The 18,348-nt window shown below is 44.4% G+C and overlaps 1 protein-coding gene across 2 annotated transcripts in view; it reads left to right on the forward strand.

Moving 5' to 3' along the window:
- Positions 1–18,348, forward strand: part of Dnah7 (dynein axonemal heavy chain 7) — a 211,976-nt gene that overhangs the window by 111,884 nt on the left and 81,744 nt on the right. For both annotated transcript variants that reach the window (XM_010631953.2, XM_010631954.3), the window contains exons 38-42: positions 851–1,019; positions 3,353–3,479; positions 4,334–4,553; positions 14,352–15,224; positions 17,045–17,274. In XM_010631953.2, the coding sequence (XP_010630255.1) occupies positions 851–1,019; positions 3,353–3,479; positions 4,334–4,553; positions 14,352–15,224; positions 17,045–17,274 (1,619 nt within the window). The remainder of the gene's footprint in view (positions 1–850; positions 1,020–3,352; positions 3,480–4,333; positions 4,554–14,351; positions 15,225–17,044; positions 17,275–18,348) is intronic.

Raw genomic sequence — 18,348 nt, forward strand, 5'->3', positions numbered from 1 at the left:
AATTTTTTTTTTTTTTTTGGCACCGAGGATTGAACTAAGGTCCTTGGGCTTGCAAGGCAGGCCACCGAACCACTGAGCTAAATCCCCGGCCCTTGGGGGACATTTTACATCTAAACCATAGCACCAATTATATCTCTATGTGTACTGGACATGGCTTTGGAAACGTGGTCTTGCTATGTTGTTCAGCTGACCTCAGACTTGCAATCTGCTGCCTTAGCCTCCCGAGGACCTGAAATTGTGGGTGGTGCCCCCACACCCAGCTTGCACTAAATACCCTGACTCTAAAAACCAGCAGTTGCTTATTAAATTGAAAGTAGAATATTCCTTTGGAAAGTTGTTTACCCTTCTAATTCTCTTGCTAATATATTTTCTCAACAAGGACTTTCCTGTTTGATTTTCTAGACGGTTAAACTCAGCTACCAGCTGACTTAATCTCTGCTACTCTGTGGAGCATACACTTCTCACCTTCCCCTCACCTCAAAGGATATAGTTACCTTTTTTTTTTATGAATTGCAGCGTTGTACAAGGAAAAAAGATAAGGGTATATTGAGAACCCCTATGGAAAGATTAAAAGTCTTAAACTATTAATCTTGAAAGATTAGTAATGGAGGTGTTCCTTCTCCTAGAGGGACGAGAAATAGGAAAAATATCTCCCCACTCCATGAAAGCTAAATATACTTGCTTGGAAGTAGACTTCCCAGTGAGAATACTTGGTTGGAAAATAAGCTATTGCTCCCCAGATATGTACTTTACTAGAAGAAAATGTTGTGATAGTTTGAGTTACTGGTTTTCTCACAGTCGGGCACTGCGCAGAGGTGTATTTCCCAGCCCGCTTTCCTTTCTGTCCTAGGTTGTCTTTGTGGATGATGTCAATATGCCAGCCCGGGAGGTCTACGGGGCCCAGCCTCCCATCGAGTTGCTGAGACAGTGGTTGGATCACTGGAACTGGTACGACCTCAGAGACTGCTCCATGATTAAACTGGTGGACATTCAGATCATGTGTGCAATGGGGCCTCCAGGTGGGTGCTCCAGCTTTGCGACGTTGGAGATGGGCGGTCACTCTGGCTATATCTTAAGGGGTGACTGGGAAGAGCAGCCCCACTGGACACCCAGCCCCAGGGCTTTGCGTGTAGACATCCGGTGTGTGTCCACTCTGACCACAGCCTCCACAGTGGTTGGCTGTGGTGTGGGTGGGCCTTCCAACCCCTTCCAAATCAGTCATTCGCTCTCCCAGTTTCCGGGATGTGGCTTGCAGTTTCCTGTCCCTACATTCTGAGAACGCGGATGCCTCAGCCCCGGGCAGCTCATTTCCTTCTGTTCAATCCTCTAGGAGAACCCTGCTTCTGAAGCCATCTTTCTCCCGGCTCCACCGCCCCCGTTAAGTCCTGTCCTTGTCCGTCTCTGGGTTTTGGACGGCTGCTAAGGGACTCTAAGTCTGAAATGGCGAAAAGAACCTTTAAAGACAGTTTAGTCTTTCCATTGAGAAATGTATAAATTCAAAGGAATCTCTAGGGAGAGAAAAGTTTAATGCTGACTCGTCTAAAATGGCTTCACACAAGGAAATGGAGAACTTTCATGTTCCCGTCCTGGCCTACAGCTGGTAGACATCTCTCATTAACAGCTGAGTCAGTGAGCCTGTGAGTGGGCCGGAAGTGGATTGGCTAAGTGGGCTGGATGTACTGTGCATGTTACAAGATTCAGGAAAAAGAAATGGCCAAAGGGAACTCCAACTTGATGGCTTTGCTTTCATCTGCATAGCTCTTATATGCAGTGCTGTGATATGTGACCGAACATAAACCTACAGCCCTGTACTTGTACAGTACAATCAGCAAACACTGCAGTGCTGTAGAAACACAGTGTACTATGCAAAAAAAATTTGAGACTGTAAACAAGGTGTACAGATCTATCCCCCAAAAAAGATGGTTTGTATATCCGAGTGGCATGCCTCAGTTTTACATTTGAATACCTGTATTCTACCTTTACTTTTTCTTCTCCGAACATCCTGCTTCAGGAGAGCTCTGGCATGTGTTCCCAGACCCTGCCCTTCACCAGACTTTTCCCATGGACAGTTTGCTCCTGGGTAGAAACTGTCCTCGCATTCTCCCTGGGCCATGTTGACCTTTCTCTTTCCTTTTCTAAATGAAAGGCCAGTGGCTCCCGGGTGGCAGGAGCCCCGCCCCAAGCCAGTCACTAGTCCTCAGGTGCCTACTTTTCAAATCCATGAGCACGCTTCCCCTGGGGCCGTTTTCTAAAGGTAGCACTGTGTGAATGACCTCAAGGAGGAGGAGGAGGAGGACATGGAGACAGAGTTGGGGCAGTGACCTCGCCCCTTGCTGTCCTCAGCGCTTTCCCCGCCCTTTAATCTGTCCAGAGCAGTCAGGGCTGAGTCTCAGCTGGCAAATTCCCAGGTGTCTGTGACTGTTTGAGGTGCAGAGCCTGTGACCCCCAGGGACAGGGACAGGTGCGTGGTGCTCACACCCTGCGCCTTTTCGGAAATGGCCTGGTATAATTCGGTGACAGGAACCGAACATGGCTGTCTGCCTGCAGACAGTAAGCATGTACTGTGTGGCTGTATGAGATGTATTTTTTTAAAAGATACACCTTTAAAATCGCTTTTTCTAACCAACGCTTTCCATGATAGAATCTTTGAAAAAGCACATGTAACTTGTCTATGCACTGTTTTATTAATTTTTATTTTTACTTATTTTGGGTGCTAGAGATTGCACTACAGCCTTGCACACGTTAAACACATGCTGACCTACTCTGAGCTGCATCCCCAGCCCTATACATTTTAAAGATGATGTTATTTTAGACGCTATGTTAAATTCTTGGCCACTCGTTAAAACCTCATGTTTGAAAGCATCATTTTATGAAAGTGAGGTAATTGCCCGATTTTGAAAAATGCAAGCAGCCAGCACTGTAGCTGGATTTACTACGTGGAGTTCTTGGGGGAATGAGCTCCGGGCCACAGAAGGGGACCCTCCAGCATTGAGCTGCACTACAGTTACGCGGCAAGGACCCCGAGGGGCAGCCTAGTTGTCTAGGTTGCAGCCGTGTGTGACAGCTCACCCCGTACTGACTGTGGCACAGCGCTGTGCAGTGTGATGGCCTCTGCTCACAGAGGCCTCACTCGGGATTGTGCCCGTTAGGACTCATTCGGATGTAGCAGGTAGAGGAGCAGCACTTTGAGTTTGGGGAGAAAATTGTTTTGCTGTCAGATGATGGATTACTTGTAACTCTCTGGGCGCTGGGAATTTGCCACCTCGCAAGATACCTTGCACTGTGGAAGCTTAGGTCTGCTGCCCAGAGCATTCTCACAGCAGCATTCCGAGTTGTCCTGTTTCATGTTTAGGTGGTGGCCGAAATCCAGTGACCCCCCGATACATGAGACATTTCAACATTGTGACTATCAATGAATTCAGCGATAAGTCCATGTTTGTGATCTTCTCTCGGATCCTGAACTGGCATTTACAAACCTGGTGAGTCAGGCAGGGCCAGTGTGCCCTTCCTCGCCATGTGGGTGTGCGAGGTGCTTCTATCCCTAAAGGCCTCGCTGGCCGAGGAGAGGGGAACTGCTGACACCACTCCTCCCACTCCGCCTGCCTCCCAGCTGGGAGCGGACCCACAGGCCAAGCTTCTGCTGCCTTGCTGGAGTTACTGTGTGGTGCACTCACGGCTGAGCGGTGCGTGCTGTGCGCAAAGGTGATGTGCGACTTCGAGGCACCATGGAGAGCTGCAGGCCACCCCTGCCCAAGCCCGAGCAGTGTCCACGCGGAGGCCCGAAGCTGCGGAAATGCCTGCTCCTTGCCCTGTCCAGTGCTGATGGAGTAGAGCACTGGCTTCTGGTCAGGCCAGAAATCAAGTACAGCCGACCTTTCCCAGTGGACACACTGCTCCGTGGACACCCCGGTCGTGCCCTCAGCCTCTCTTCCTGCTCCACGGCCTTACTCTCCTTTCTCTTCTTCTTGTGTGTGCTGTGATTTTATCATCTTCTCTGAAAACACCCAGTTCGCCAGTGTTCCTCATCAGCCCCGCAGATGGACAGTTGGGTGGGAGAGTTCAGCAGCCCTGTCTTGTGGATCCAGGGTTTAGCCTGAGAGATGTGCTCCTGGCTGGGGCTTCCTCCCTTACTGAAGTGGTTTTAGGTTCACTAAGCCATTCCTGGTTTTAGGATCACAGTGTTAACAGTGAACAGAGACTGGCTTTCACAGCAGTACAGATCTATTGTTATAACAAGCAGCGAGGGCTCTGCGAACCGGTCTGGTCACCCTGAGTATTGTTCATGTAATATACTTCTGCATTTTCTAATGTTCTGTTTATTTTTTTCCTAAAGTTATAAATTTCCAGAAGGATTTCTAGATTTGACCACACAAATTGTGAACGGCACGATGACGCTGTACAAGGACGCGATGAAGAATCTCCTGCCCACGCCGGCCAAGTCTCACTATTTGTTCAACCTCCGGGATTTCTCCCGGGTCATCCAGGGGGTTTGTTTGTCGAGGCCCGAGATGGCGGAAACCAAGGAAGTGATGAAACGCCTCTGGGTTCACGAGGTAACGCTCCCCATATTGCCATGGATCACACAAGAAACAAACATTCATGGTGCCAGCAACCAAGGGAAAAGAAAGATTTAGCAGTCAGTTTTGTTGGAGTGTGTGTAGCTGTGTGATGCTGGGAAGACCAATGATCAAAATAATTTGTTAAATATTTAGTACTAAGATATTTATTTTATGATGTTGCAAATGTCTAGACTTCCATTTTGGAGGAATTTTGGTTGATTTCTAAGTCTTTAAAGTGACTTAACCTTTGGGTGAAATGGTGAAATGTATCCAGGAGAGATGTAGGAGGGAGGGGGCTGGAAGAGGAAGTGGATAAAACATGAATTAAGAAGTGTTCATGTCCACGTGCCAATGCCTGTAAGTGTAATCGTTCCGTACTACAAACACATACTGATAAAAAAGAAAAATATTTTAAATAGATTATTTTAAGCAGGTACTTGTAGAAGTAAATGCATTAATTTACATTATTTATTTGTAACATTACAAGATTTTAAGAAAAAATTTCAAAGCAACTCAGTCTGAATTTATACTTTGAGAGCAGAGGAACTATATAAGGTATGCCTAAGTTCCCTTTGGAATAGATATATACCTGTGCATGTTATAAAACTCAGGATTGAGAGAGAGAGAGGAGTGCAAAAAGTCACATGACTTGGTCTTTAAGTGGGCAGAGACCATGGGAAGGATGGAGGGAAAACATCTAAACTCAAAAAGAAACAATGTAGGTATTTTAATTTAATAGCACAGCCAGGAAACCCAGAAAATGGGAACATTATACCTGTCTGTTGCTAGCAGACTAAGTCACTAAGGCCCCAAGGATCCAGGTTCTGTGGCTCCATAGAGTCCTAAACCCTCCCACCTGTGAAGTGTGCTCTTGTGTCCTGTGCTGCACACTGGGGATCCTGAGGTTCTGACACCACTCTGCCAGCCACAGGTGAAGGGAGCAGGGCTGGCCGGGCACTGAGCTCTGAGGCTGGACCTTGCTTGGTCTGGGTTGCCAGGCAGAGACCCTGAGCTCATCGGTGACTGTTGTTCAGTTGCCTTCTGAGCCCAAGGTCTCCTCCAGCTAAATGGCAATGGCAGGCGAGGCTCTTGGGCTCCTCTCGAAAGCACTGGTCCCTCTGTAAAAGCCCTGCTGGGTGCCTGTTCCATCCCCAGGTCCAGGATGCAAGGTTTCACTTGTGTGCACATTCCCTCTGCAGCAGCCTGGATGGCACAGCTTGCCCTAGGCCGCACCTGGCCCTGGGCATCCAAGCCTGGCCGTGACCTCCCTCCCCTCCAGCCCCCACCTGCCCACTGCCTTTTGAGGTCTTGTTTCAGTGTTCCCGATTCCATGATCTTTATGGCAATAGCAGCAGCTTTCCCTGTGCCTGGCACTCAGGAGCGCTCAGGGAATCCCGATGAGCCACTCCCACTGGCAGGAAGGCTGGGCGCTGGTTGACACCACCAGTGCTACCTGGGATCATGAATACCAGTACTTCTGGCCACTCCTGGGAGCCGTTCGCAGGTGCTGCTGTGTTTGTGGTGTGCTTCATTGGGTAGCCTTTTCAGGATTCTATCCTGCTTGAGAAGTCAGATAAATAAGTTTTGACCATGGCTGTTAGGGCTCCTTGGGCATTTGATGAGGTTTGTGAAGTAATAACTTACAGTTTTTAGGCTGAGTGTGACAGTGAATGCTTGTAGTCTCAGTGTTGTGGGAGGCTGGAGCAGGACAACTGCAAGATTGTGAGTGCAGCCCAAGCAACTTCGTGACCTAGTGAGACCCTGTCTCAAAATAAATAAGGGCTGGGGAATTTAGCTTGGTGCCAGGGCCCTGGGTTCAATTCTGGGTTCAGACCCAAGTTCCAAAGAAATTTATAGATGTGAAGACTACTTCGTATTTCCACATGTATCACACACACACACACACATGCACACACACACACACGCACATGCAGTCATAATGAATCTAGTTTTAACTCACAGCCTTACATTAGCATCCTACTTCCCTCCGAGGTGCTGAGCCTGACAGTCCCCTGGCTGTGACACCAGATGTAGGCGGTTCCTCCTCCTTCCCTTCCTCCTCTAGGGGCCTGATGGCACCACATTCACCCCTGATGCTGAGCCCAGGCTGGCTCCATCCCTGCCTTGGATCTGAGCTGTGCCCCTCCTTGTCCAGGTCCATCCTGACCGCCCAGCTGGTGTCACAGGCCAGCCTGAACCTCAGTCCTCACTGCCACACACTCTGCCCTCACTGCTTCTGTTTCCCTTTCCCCTAACGCTCACTCTGGAGTTTGTGGTCGATGTCCCTCAGATGCATGCAAACTTCAGGAGGGAAAATCTCTTGTTCTTTCTTTCACTGAAAATGAAGTTGGGTGTGGTATTCTCAGCATTTCCAAAAATGTAAAGGGATTGAACTCAGTGCTCTAATTTGTGCTTTATTTCTGTTTGCTGAAGAATGGTTCCTTCAGGGCCTAATATGGATCAGAAAACGAGGTAGGTGTCTTTCGTCTCTAGGTCTTGTGGCCACACTGATGCTCTAATTTTATCTCATAAAGTGGTTTTGAAGGTACAAAGTTGTCTCGCTCCATGGGGTAGCTGCGCCCTCCCCTGCCTGAGCTGCCAGCAGTTCCAGCAGGGAGGGTGGCCCCTGAAACACCCCCATACACCCCCCCCTCGAATCTCTTGGTTGTGCCAGTCCTTGGGTCCACTCTGCAGAGGCATGAGTGGTCATAAAAGGTGTTTTTCTGAGCTCCCAACTTTGAAAATCTTTGAAAAAAGGGCAGAGGGGACTGTTTTTGGAACTGTGTGGAGTTTAGCCCTGCAGGAGGTCAGGGGCCTTGCGGCCTGAGACCAGTCTGAGTCTCAGGGGTCTGCCATTGGCTAGATGAGATCAAGGGACTTGGTTCTGCACATGGCTGTGCACATTGTGTGTTATGGCAGCAGAGATGTGGTGTGAAAGTGTCCCTTGAAATTCATTTTTTTCTTTCATTTCTTCATTACGCTCTGAAAATTCTTTCTTTTTTCTGTCCTCTTTCTCCAACACAGTCTCTTGCTCTGCCATATTATCCCTCGTCTCTCTTTCTGTTCCTGCTCCTGCCCTAGCTCAGATTTCTTCCTTTATCATTTTATTTTTTCTTTATATTCTTTTCTTCTGTCATTTTACCTCACTCAAGGGTCGATGGTTTCAGAGGAAAGTGAGCCCCTATTGCTGTTAAGTGGTTATATTCTTGTCCTTATTCTTGCACTCTGTATTTCCCTTTTGAATTTGGAAGTTTCCTAAAAATTATATGGTCATTCTATGCCCTCTGGCTTCACTCAAAACCTTCTCCAATCCTTTTTCTTATCTACTCCTCTCATCCTAACTGTGTCTAGGCCCCCATCCTAGATGGTAAAGATGCTATATTGAGGAGTTTGTTCACTGTGAACATATTTTGGGCTGCTTCTTGATTTTAATTTAATTCACATGGTTTAAAAGTGATAGATTAATGACTACCACGAATGGTCAATTTGTGGGTTGTGCTTGATCCTATTGTGTTGCTGATTGTGTCAATTGTGATTGTGTGATTGTGATTGATTTGGCAAGTTGTCTTCTCTGATAGTAAGAGAATGAGGGTGTCTGTGAGTCATTAGAGACTTGGGGGCTGGGGTGCAACTATATCAGGAGAATTTAAATGATGGCCCAGAAATTGAACCGGGGACAACCCAACAACAAAAATAAAAATGAGAAAACAGTTAAGCAAGACACAAAGACGGACTTCCAGTTAACCAATGGCAAACAGTAGAGCAAATGAGGATGAAAAGTCTGATAGTGAGGCACCAGGACACCCTGAACTCATAGCAGAGGAAGTAGCAAAACAGATCAATCAGGCTGTAGAAAAATTCAAAACAGAAATAATTTCCCAGATAACCATAGAGATGCTAAGCAAAATGAAAGTCATGATTAGAGACTCTAGAACAGAAACTGAAAAAACAATAGATGAGCTCAGGACCATGATAGAAGCAATGAAGGCCCAGCATAAGAAAGAAATGGAAACGATGAATGCCCAACAGAGGAAAGAAATGGAATCCATAAAACAGTTTCAAACAGATATCCAAGAGATTAAAAACTCTATTGAAAGTGTTTGCAGCAGAATAAAAGATTGCAAAGATAGAATCTCAGATATAGAAGATAAGACTGCAGTCAGTGAGCATGAAAAGAGAGGCCTCTTAAAATCAGTAAGGGATCATGAGAAATTGATCCAACAACTCTTAGATGATGCAAAGAAGAATAACATAAGACTGATAGGAATCCATGAAGTAGCAGGAGAAAATACAAATGACTTAAAAAAGCTGTTCACAGAATTAATGACAGAAAACTTCCCAAACGGGGAAGAATTTGACATGCAGATAAGTGAGGCATAAAGGACTCCAACTAGCCACGATAAAAAAAATCTACACCTAGACATATAATAAAGGAGATCCCAGAAACCCAACAGAAGAACAAAATACTACAAGCAGTAAGAGAAAAGAAACAAATCGCATGCAAAGGAAAGCCCATCAGAATCACAGCAGACTTTTCAACACAAACCCTCAGATCAAGGAGAGCCTGGAGTGAGGTATTTCAAGTCCTAAAAGAAAACAACCTCCAACCTAGACTGATGTATCCTGAAAAACTCTCTTTCAAAATGGATGGGGAAATAAGGTACTTCCATGACAAAAAACACTTGAGAAATTTCATGAATACCAAACAAGCACTACAAGGAACTCTAAACAATATCCTAGAAAAAGACAATGAAGGCCACAATACCATGAGGCTCAACAGACCAAATCAAATAGGAAAGGAAGGAAACTAAAAGGAGAGGGGGAAAAAGTAAAAAGAGTCAACAAAAGGACAATAACATGGCAATAATAAGTCAGTACATATCAGTTATAACCATCAATGTCAATAACCTCAATTCACCAATGAAGAGAAATAGACTGGCAGAATGGATTAAGAAGCAAAATTCAACAATATGTTTAATACAGGAAACATACCTATTATCTAAAATATATAAAGAACTCAAAACAATCAGCCCCCCAAATGTAAAGACCCAATTCAAAAATGGGCATCTGAAATGAACATACATTTCTCAGATAAAGAAGTAAAAGCAGCAAGTAAATATATGAAAAAATGTTCCACATCACTGGTCATTTGAGAGATGCAGATGAAAACAACACTGAGATTCTACCTCACCCCACAAAGAGTGGCTGCTGTCAAGAAATCATACAATAACAAATGTTGGCAGGGTTGTGGGAAGAAAGGAACCCTTCTCCATTGTTGGTGGGAGTGCAGACTGGTGTAACAGCTATGGAAATCAATATGGAGATACCTCAAAGAGCTGGGACTAGAGGTTCCATCTGACCCAGCCATCCCTCTGCTGGGTATCTTTCCAAAAGAATTAAAAGAATCATATCACAGTGATATATGCATACCTATGTTTATAGCAGCACAGTTTGTAATAGCTAAAAGTTGGAAACAGTTCATTTGCCCATCATTTGGAAACTGGATAAAGATGTGGTTTTTTAATAAAATGGAATACTACTCAGCCATAAAGAATGAGAAATTAGATTCATTCATAGGAAATGGATACATATTGAGGATATACTCCTAAGTGAAATACACAAGTCACACATGTATAAATACTGAATAGTTTCTGTTGTGTGAAAAACTGTAATAGTACATGAGATCCTCATGAGATAATTGACCCTGTGAAATAGGAAGAAAATGGCTAAAGGTGTAGGGAAAGTGGGAAGGGTAGGGGAAAGGGAATAAGGGAAAAGAAAAAATGTGAGAAAATGAGAAAATGGAAATAAAATGTTTGTAAATGGGGAGGGGAGGATGGGGTGAAGGAAGGGCAAAGAAAAGGGGAAAAAACGAGAACCAAGACCTGTCATGTAAAGGTACAAGATCCCAATGATGAATGCAACTGTACTGCATACCTAAAATGTACCAATAAACTCAATAAAGCAAAAAACCAAAAACCAGAGTTGTCCTGTTCCCATGTCCCTGGCTTCTCCGAGGCTCTTAAGCTCTAGTGAGCACATTAGCTTGTTTGCCTGTTAAATATGAATTGTTAATAAAGAGTGGCATAAAAGGTAATGGGAAGCAGGGAGAGGCCTTTTGCCAAAAGGAAGGAGGCCAAGAGATGGGGAGAGGAGTGGGAGGGGAGGGAAAAGGAATGAGGAAGAGAATGAAGTTGTGCTATGTCCACTCACTAGCTCCTGCGAGGCGTGTGATCTTGGGTCCTGACGACAACACGTGCTAGTGAAGAAAAAATTACCTGTTCTGCATAAAACACACCCAGGGACAAAAGAGAGAAATGAATTTCATCAAAATTAAAATTCTTCATGCTTCAAAGGCCACTGTCGAGAAAGCGAAAACACAGTGCACGGAATGAAAGAAAATAGCTGTAAATCGTTGATGAGTGTGTAGTGCAGAGCACATAGGGATGGATTCAACCAACTTAAAAGCGGGAAAGGAGTTGAACAGACATTTCTCTAACCATAACACAGAGGTGGCCAGTAAGGCCTTGAAAAGATGTCCCATACGCTCAGTCAGTAGGGGACCCACAACCACAGTGACGGCCCCTCAAACCACGAGCAAGCCAAACTAATGAACAAGAGCAAGGATTGGTGAGGAACCCTCATCCTTTACCGGTGGAAGGGTAATAAGGAAAACAGTGTGGCCGTTCATCAGAAGGTGAAACAAAGCTGCCGTATGGCCCAGCAGCTCCATGCCTGTCTGTGTGCCCCACAGAACTGATGTACAGCCACACAAAGCCAGGGGAGGCAGCTCGGGGCCCAGCGTGACGAGTGGGTAAATGCAGCGCTGCCGGCACACACAGCAGCACTTCGTCTGCTCTAGAACAGGATGGCGATGCGTCGTGTCTCCCAGATGAGCCTGCAGGACTTCTTTCTTCCAAAACAATCCAGACACAAAAGATCACCTCTGGCTCCCTGTGCATGGACGTTCAGAATAAGCATATTAACAGGAGGGGCTGGTGGATGGAGGCAGTGGAAAGTGTCTGCTAATGGGACCAGACTTCCTTTGTGGGTGATGAAAAGTTTTGAGATGAGATAAGGATCGATAGTTCTACAATTTGTGTCTATTCTAAAAGTCATGAAGTGCACGCTTTAAAAGGGTGGATTTGGGGCTGGAGATAATACTTGCTGAGCATGTGCCAGGGCCCAGATTTGATCTCCAACACTGAACAAAGGCAAATTTTATATCCTATGAAATAGGTCTTTAGTTTTAAAATCTGCAATTAATAACATGACATGAAAGTCAAAGCACAAATTATAAAGGTAAGTGTGCCAGAAGTCACATCCCTTGCAGCCGTCTGGATTTATAGTAGTATAGATTTATAGTATAGTAGTATAGATTTATTGCGTGTTAACTTTTAAAGCTGTGGGAGGTGGTCATGGACTGGTGGGAAGGAAGGGTGTGAGCAGGAGGGGGCTGCTGAGGTGAGGAGTGTTTTATAGCTTGATCTCCATGGTGCTTGCAAGGGTTGCGAATGTGCTGACTCCCGGAACTGTGTCCTTATTACGTGTGTACCTCATCTGAGGAAAAGAGAAGGGGTTAAGGAGCACAAGTACCCTGGCACCACTGTCTGTGGCCCCATCATGGGTCTAATTTGCGGAAGTGCCTCAGCCAAGCTGACCCTGTCCCAGTTGACCATCTTTGAGAGACTCTGCCTCAGTTTCTTGCCAATTTGCCTCAAGTCAGTAACACACTGGACTCGTGGTCAGGCAGCGACCCTGATACGTGAAGTTGGTTTAACTTAGTTCCTTGGGAATGATGAGCATACTCCCACATGGGAATATTGTCTGAAGTCTTCGGTACCTCAGGCCAAAGATGTGACCACTGGCATATGTTGGAAAACTAGACTGTTCTGGAAACATCTGGTTGAGGTGTGGAAGAGGTCCAAATTGCATCATTTGCCTGTATGGCCACCATTATTATACTATTCAGTCATTGGCTTGACAACTGGATTGAATTGTACCCCCGTACCCCCAATTCATATGAAGTGTGTTTAAAAAATAAGCCATGATTGTCCAGCACTGCTGTTAGCCTGACACCAGGGAAGTTTATAATAATTACATATTTCAGTTCTGAAGTGTTTTCCCAGTGTTATCACTTTTGGCACAAACCTATGACGTTTGTAATGTATTGGTTATCGCTCCCACTTTATAGGTAAAGAAGTATCTGTGAAAAAACTCATGCAGACAGTGTGAGTGATTTGCCCAAAATCCCAGTGCTGAGTCAGGACCCACCACCCTGATGATGAAAACCTGCGCTGTTCATGTCGCGGGAGGGTTGGTCTATTTGGAATGCCATGACAAATACAATCCTGCTTGGCCACAGACCCAGGACTTCACTGTAGAACTTCATTTTCTCACAGTTCTGGGCACCAGAATTCCAAGATCAAGGTGGCATCAGCGTTTGTGAGAGTGAGAGAGGGCAGGAGGGTCAGGGGTGGTGATACTAGTCCTGTTGTCTGAGGGGCCCAGTCTTATGATGTCACTCATCCTTCATCACCTACCGAAAGGCCCTGTCTCTAAATACAGTCGCACTGACTGCTAGGACTTCAGTGTACAAGGAGTGACTAAAACATGGTGAGTGTTCCAATAAAAATGATTGCAGTAAAAGACCACATTGCTGTTAAACCAGCTCAGAGCAGTCCCCTTACTTCAGAGACGCCTGTGCCATCACTCTTGCCACTTTCTGAAGCGGTTCTGGAGCACCCTTTTGTGAGTGTCTTTGTGAGGTGGGATAAAAAATACGGTGCACACCGCTGCTATGTGCCATCCAACGGATAGGCAGATTGGAAAAACATTTACAGTGTGTCCTCAGTCTTACTCCCTGGATCTGGTGCTGTGGGACTCCTGGCTCTTCCTCACGAAAGGTCAGTGTTTTGAATCAACTCAGGATGTCAAGGCAGCCACGACAGCACCACTAAAGACACTCATGATAGAGGACTTGCAGAACTGCTGCAGGAAGTGGTAAGGATGAAGGGATGAGTGTGCTCACGTATTTTGAGGGGGACTAATGACACCATGTCCTTTACTGTAATCATTTTTTAAATTTAAGCATTAGCTGTATTTTTTAAACACACTTCATATAAATGTGTGGTGGGTGTGTGGGGGGCACAGTCCAATCCAGAGTGTAAACATGGATCACTCAGAGCATTTTGAGGAAATGGTTGATGTGTATAGTGAGTCTGATTACTTTCTGCAGTCCTGTTATGTGCATGTAACAGACATTTATTTTGGTAGATTGCCCTCTGTAATGACTTCCAACAGAAACGATGAATAAATGCCAAAATAATCCCCCCTTAACCCAAAGCATTTCCTTTTTTTACTGGGAAATGTACTTAAATCAAATAATATCTACTGATTTGCCAATAACTTTTAAAAGGTCATCTTAGATGAAATGTCACCAGCAGTGAGGTGGCAAGCCCAGCTCTGTACCCCACATCCGAGGGACCAGCAAAGGCAGTCCCTGGCCTTCTTATGGACCCCATTCTTCTCATATCTACGTGATCTGTGTCAGCCCCCAAATTACCACTTTTTATTGATAGGTGAAAGTGACTATTACTCCAAGTCAGTATGGGCAAAATTGGTATGTAAAATAAACGTCACTGTGGGTGTGTCTTCATTATTTGACTACTTTTAACAAAACCTACGGACATCTATGGACAGTGTTATTGTATTATTTTATAATTTATATTCTAGAAATAAAAATTCAAAAATAAGAATTCATCCCTGAAGTAACTTTTTAAAACTACGCAGGTCCTTAGAGTGTACTACGATCGCCTTCTGGATAATGCAGACAGAAGTTGGCTTATCAACTACATTCAAGAAATTTTGAAAAACCACATGGATGAAGATTTTCATGAGCTCTTTAAAGGTTTGGACTTTGACAATGATGGCGTGGTACAAGAAGATGACTTAAGAAGCTTAATGTTTTGTGATTTCCACGATCCCAAGCGGGAAGATACCAACTACAGGGAAGTGGCAGATGTGGATAATCTCCGAGTGACAGTGGAAATTCACCTGGACGAATACAACAATATGAGCAAAAAGCCCATGAACCTCGTCTTATTCCGATTCGCCATAGAACACATCAGCAGGATCTCCAGGATCTTGAAGCAGCCCCGAAGCCACGCGCTCCTGGTTGGAGTGGGAGGCAGTGGAAGGCAGTCTGTCACCCGGTTAGCTGCTCACATGTGTGATTATACCGTGTTCCATGTCGAAATCTCCAAGGGCTACGGGAACAGTGAGTGGCGCGAAGATTTGAAAGTGATCTTAAGAAAATGTGCTGAAGGCGACATGCAGGGTGTCTTCCTATTTACGGACACTCAGATTAAAAAAGAGTCATTTCTAGAAGATGTGAATAATCTGCTGAATGCCGGGGAGGTTCCAAATCTCTTTGCGTTAGATGAGAAGCAAGAGATCTGTGAAAAGATGCGTCAGTTAGATCGGCAGCGAGATAAAACCAAGCAGACTGATGGAAGCCCGGTAGCTCTTTTCAACATGTTTATTGATCGCTGCCGCAACCAACTGCATGTGGTGCTGGCCATGAGTCCCATTGGAGACGCATTTCGGAATCGTCTCAGAAAGTTCCCTGCTCTTGTCAACTGCTGTACCATTGACTGGTTTCAGGTACCACCATATAAATTTTAGATAGACTCCTAGAAATGTTTAGTCTCTGTCTTCATTCGACTCAGTTTTTAGACCCCCCTCCAAATGTAGCTGGGCTTAATTTTCAGATCCATCATTATGCATTTTAAGTAATTATAGTTATAAAAATCATATAGTTTGAAATATTTGAGCATATATAGTCATGAACGTAGAAAGTTTTAGGAGAACTGTGTGTATCAAGCAGGGTCCCGAAAGGAAGCAGAATGTATCTGGAGACTTCACTGAGAAAAGTTTAAGGAAGAGATTGTTCACAGAGGTGTAGACTGGTTTCAAGCAACCAAGAAGGGGTTGGTGGAGACTCAGGAAGGGGTGGACAGCAGCAGGAGGTTGTTACTACAGCTGGGTATAAAAGGGTGGCAGGAGGGAAGTGGGAGCATGGAGCCTGCAGAGAGGAATGCACAACAGAAACCAGAACCCTAGGTCTCAGATGCTCTACCTCCACCTGCCTCTTCTTTCATCCTCCAGTCTCCAGTAGCCAAACCTAACAAAACTCAAAAGAGCCAGGGGGACATTTTTTGTTTTTGGTAGTAAACTTCCCTATCAGAGTACACCAAGCTGAGTCAACAAAAGAAGAGGACAGGTGTTTGGGGCGGCAGAGAAGAGTAGCAAAGGAGACTGATGAGTTCACTGCAAAATAGTTTAGTTCTCCCTCTGGCTTAAACAATGTATCACAGTGCATTCTTCACCTTAGAGTGGGAACTTTGTGGGCTGTTGCCAACATCCTGTGAGTAGGATTTATCACATAAACATTTAGAATCTTGAAAAATCTGTATAGTCTCTCAATACTTCCACTTTCCAATCAATTTCATGTACAACCTATTTATTGAACTCTTTCTTGCTGTGCAGCGTGTCTTTCTATTAAAAGTTAGAGATGAAAAGCCAAATAGAATAAACAAGTCCTCTGTTCTCCTTGAGCTTACCTTCAAATTAGCAAAAACTAATTCCCCCCTATCAAGAAGCACAAAAGGAGCAAAGGCTTTCTGAACAGATAAATTTGAGGAGGATCCTTGAAAGACAAAAGTATGGGTAACAAGGAGACCCAGGCAGAGTAACTGAGATGGAGTGGTATAACAGGTCAGGTAGATGGGTGGGGTCAGTGTAGGTAAAGATTAGTAAGCTGGTTTGGGTTTTATCCTACATATAGAAAGTTGGGGTGTATTCTGTGAGCTGACATGATTTGACCCCCCCCCCGACAGCTGTATAGAGAGTGAGGCTGCCCAGTATTGCTGGGACATCCCAGGAAGATGACAGGGAGACTTAAACTAGGGTGGGTGTGGTAATTACAGAAGGATAGAAGCTCTTTTAGGCCTGATGGCACCATTTGTTTATAAATGTATGCAGGGCTGAGGAAGAGGAGAGATGGAGGACAGTTCCTGTTTTCTGGTGAATGTGGTGGTGTTTTCTGAGTTGAGACTGCAGTTATGGTGGGAGAGACAGGCATCATGTTTTGGGCTTGTTAGTTTAAGATGTCCACAAATTCCCCAGAGAAACAAAGAGGAAATTATATATATGATTCTAGTGTTTACCAGAAAAGGTTAATATTTCCCCTCGAGACCTGTTTGCAGAATTAAGTGAGATAATACCGGTAACACGCACAGAGATAGACATTCTGTAGGTTTTGTTCCTGTCTCTCTTGCACCTGTAGTATTCCTGACCCATTTCCCTAATCCCAGAGCAAACCATGAAGAGTCTGTGTGACAGGCCCTAGCCACTGATGTGCAGCCCCAGGGGTACACGCAGGTAACCTTGATGAAACACTAAGGTGTTTGCCTTCACTTCAGTCATGGCCCGAAGATGCGCTGCAGGCCGTCGCCTCCCGCTTCTTGGAAGACATTGAAATGTCGGCGGAAATACGGGATGGCTGTATCGACTTGTGTAAGAGCTTCCACACTTCGACTATAAATTTATCGACATCTTTCTACAACGAACTTCAGAGATACAACTATGTGACTCCCACCTCTTATCTCGAATTAATCTCCACCTTCAAACTGTTGTTAGAAAGGAAAAGAAGGTAAAGATGAAATTTCACATTTTTGCATAAGCTATCGGGGTTAAGATATTTTGTCTAAAATGTTAACTCTCTGGATGACTTCATCTATAAATATTTTGAGGGTAGGAAGCAAGGCTTCTCCTTATAGATGCGTTGCCTAGCACATTATAAATGTATAACTGTGTTTATTGAAGGAGGGAAAAGTATGCCCACCTGGGCTGTGGTAAGACCCCAGGGCTCTTTGACCATGGCATTGGGTAAGCACCAAGCCAGCGTGATTTTTTTTTGATCAGTAATTATCTGATACGTATGTCTTCCGTTTGGGTTCTGAACAACTGAGAGCCCACAGTCAGCCATTCAGTACACCTAATTTTCCTTCTCTAAGTAACTCCATGCATGCAGCATCCGGAACCCTGCCACTGGGTGTGGAGGCGTGTGCCTGTAATCTGAAGAGGGGCGGGAGAATTGCAAGTTTGATGCCAGCCAATTTAGTGAGACCCTGTCTTGAGGAAAAAAAAAAAAAAAGTGTCAAAGTGAGATACCAGAGACATTGCAAAAGTTTCTTTGGTTCTAAAAATCAGTACCTAGTGTGCATATTATAAAATTTCAAAACTTGACTAAGCCGCAAAGTTAAAAATTTAGAAAATATCAGTGGTCTCTTTTAAGGGGAACTTTGATGAATATTCAGTCTTTTTCAAAAAATTAAACATATTTTGGATTGCGTTTATACTTTTGATACATTTTTTTATTTCTCTGAAGTTCTGACTTCACAAATAAAACTCTCCCAGGTATTTAAATAATTTATGTATAATAAGTCAAAGTTAAACATATTGTGAGCTTTAAGTTCTTTAAATGTTTTAACATTTTCTATAAAATTCATGAGTTCTTTTTAACCCAACAGCACAAATCTTCCATGGCCCAAATATACAATATTTATACTGCAGTTTCCAGTCTAATTGAGTAATCTAACAAAGCAAATTGATTTAAGCACTTACAGATACACTTATCACACCAACTGGATACAGGTTCCGTATAAAAATACTAATACTGTGGGTTTCTTTTTATTATATATTTCCATAGCTAATTCTTAATCTC

The sequence above is a fragment of the Fukomys damarensis genome, unplaced genomic scaffold (genome assembly GCF_012274545.1).
Source record: "Fukomys damarensis isolate Sample0158 unplaced genomic scaffold, DMR_v1.0_HiC HiC_scaffold_26, whole genome shotgun sequence".
Lineage (NCBI taxonomy): Eukaryota > Metazoa > Chordata > Mammalia > Rodentia > Bathyergidae > Fukomys > Fukomys damarensis.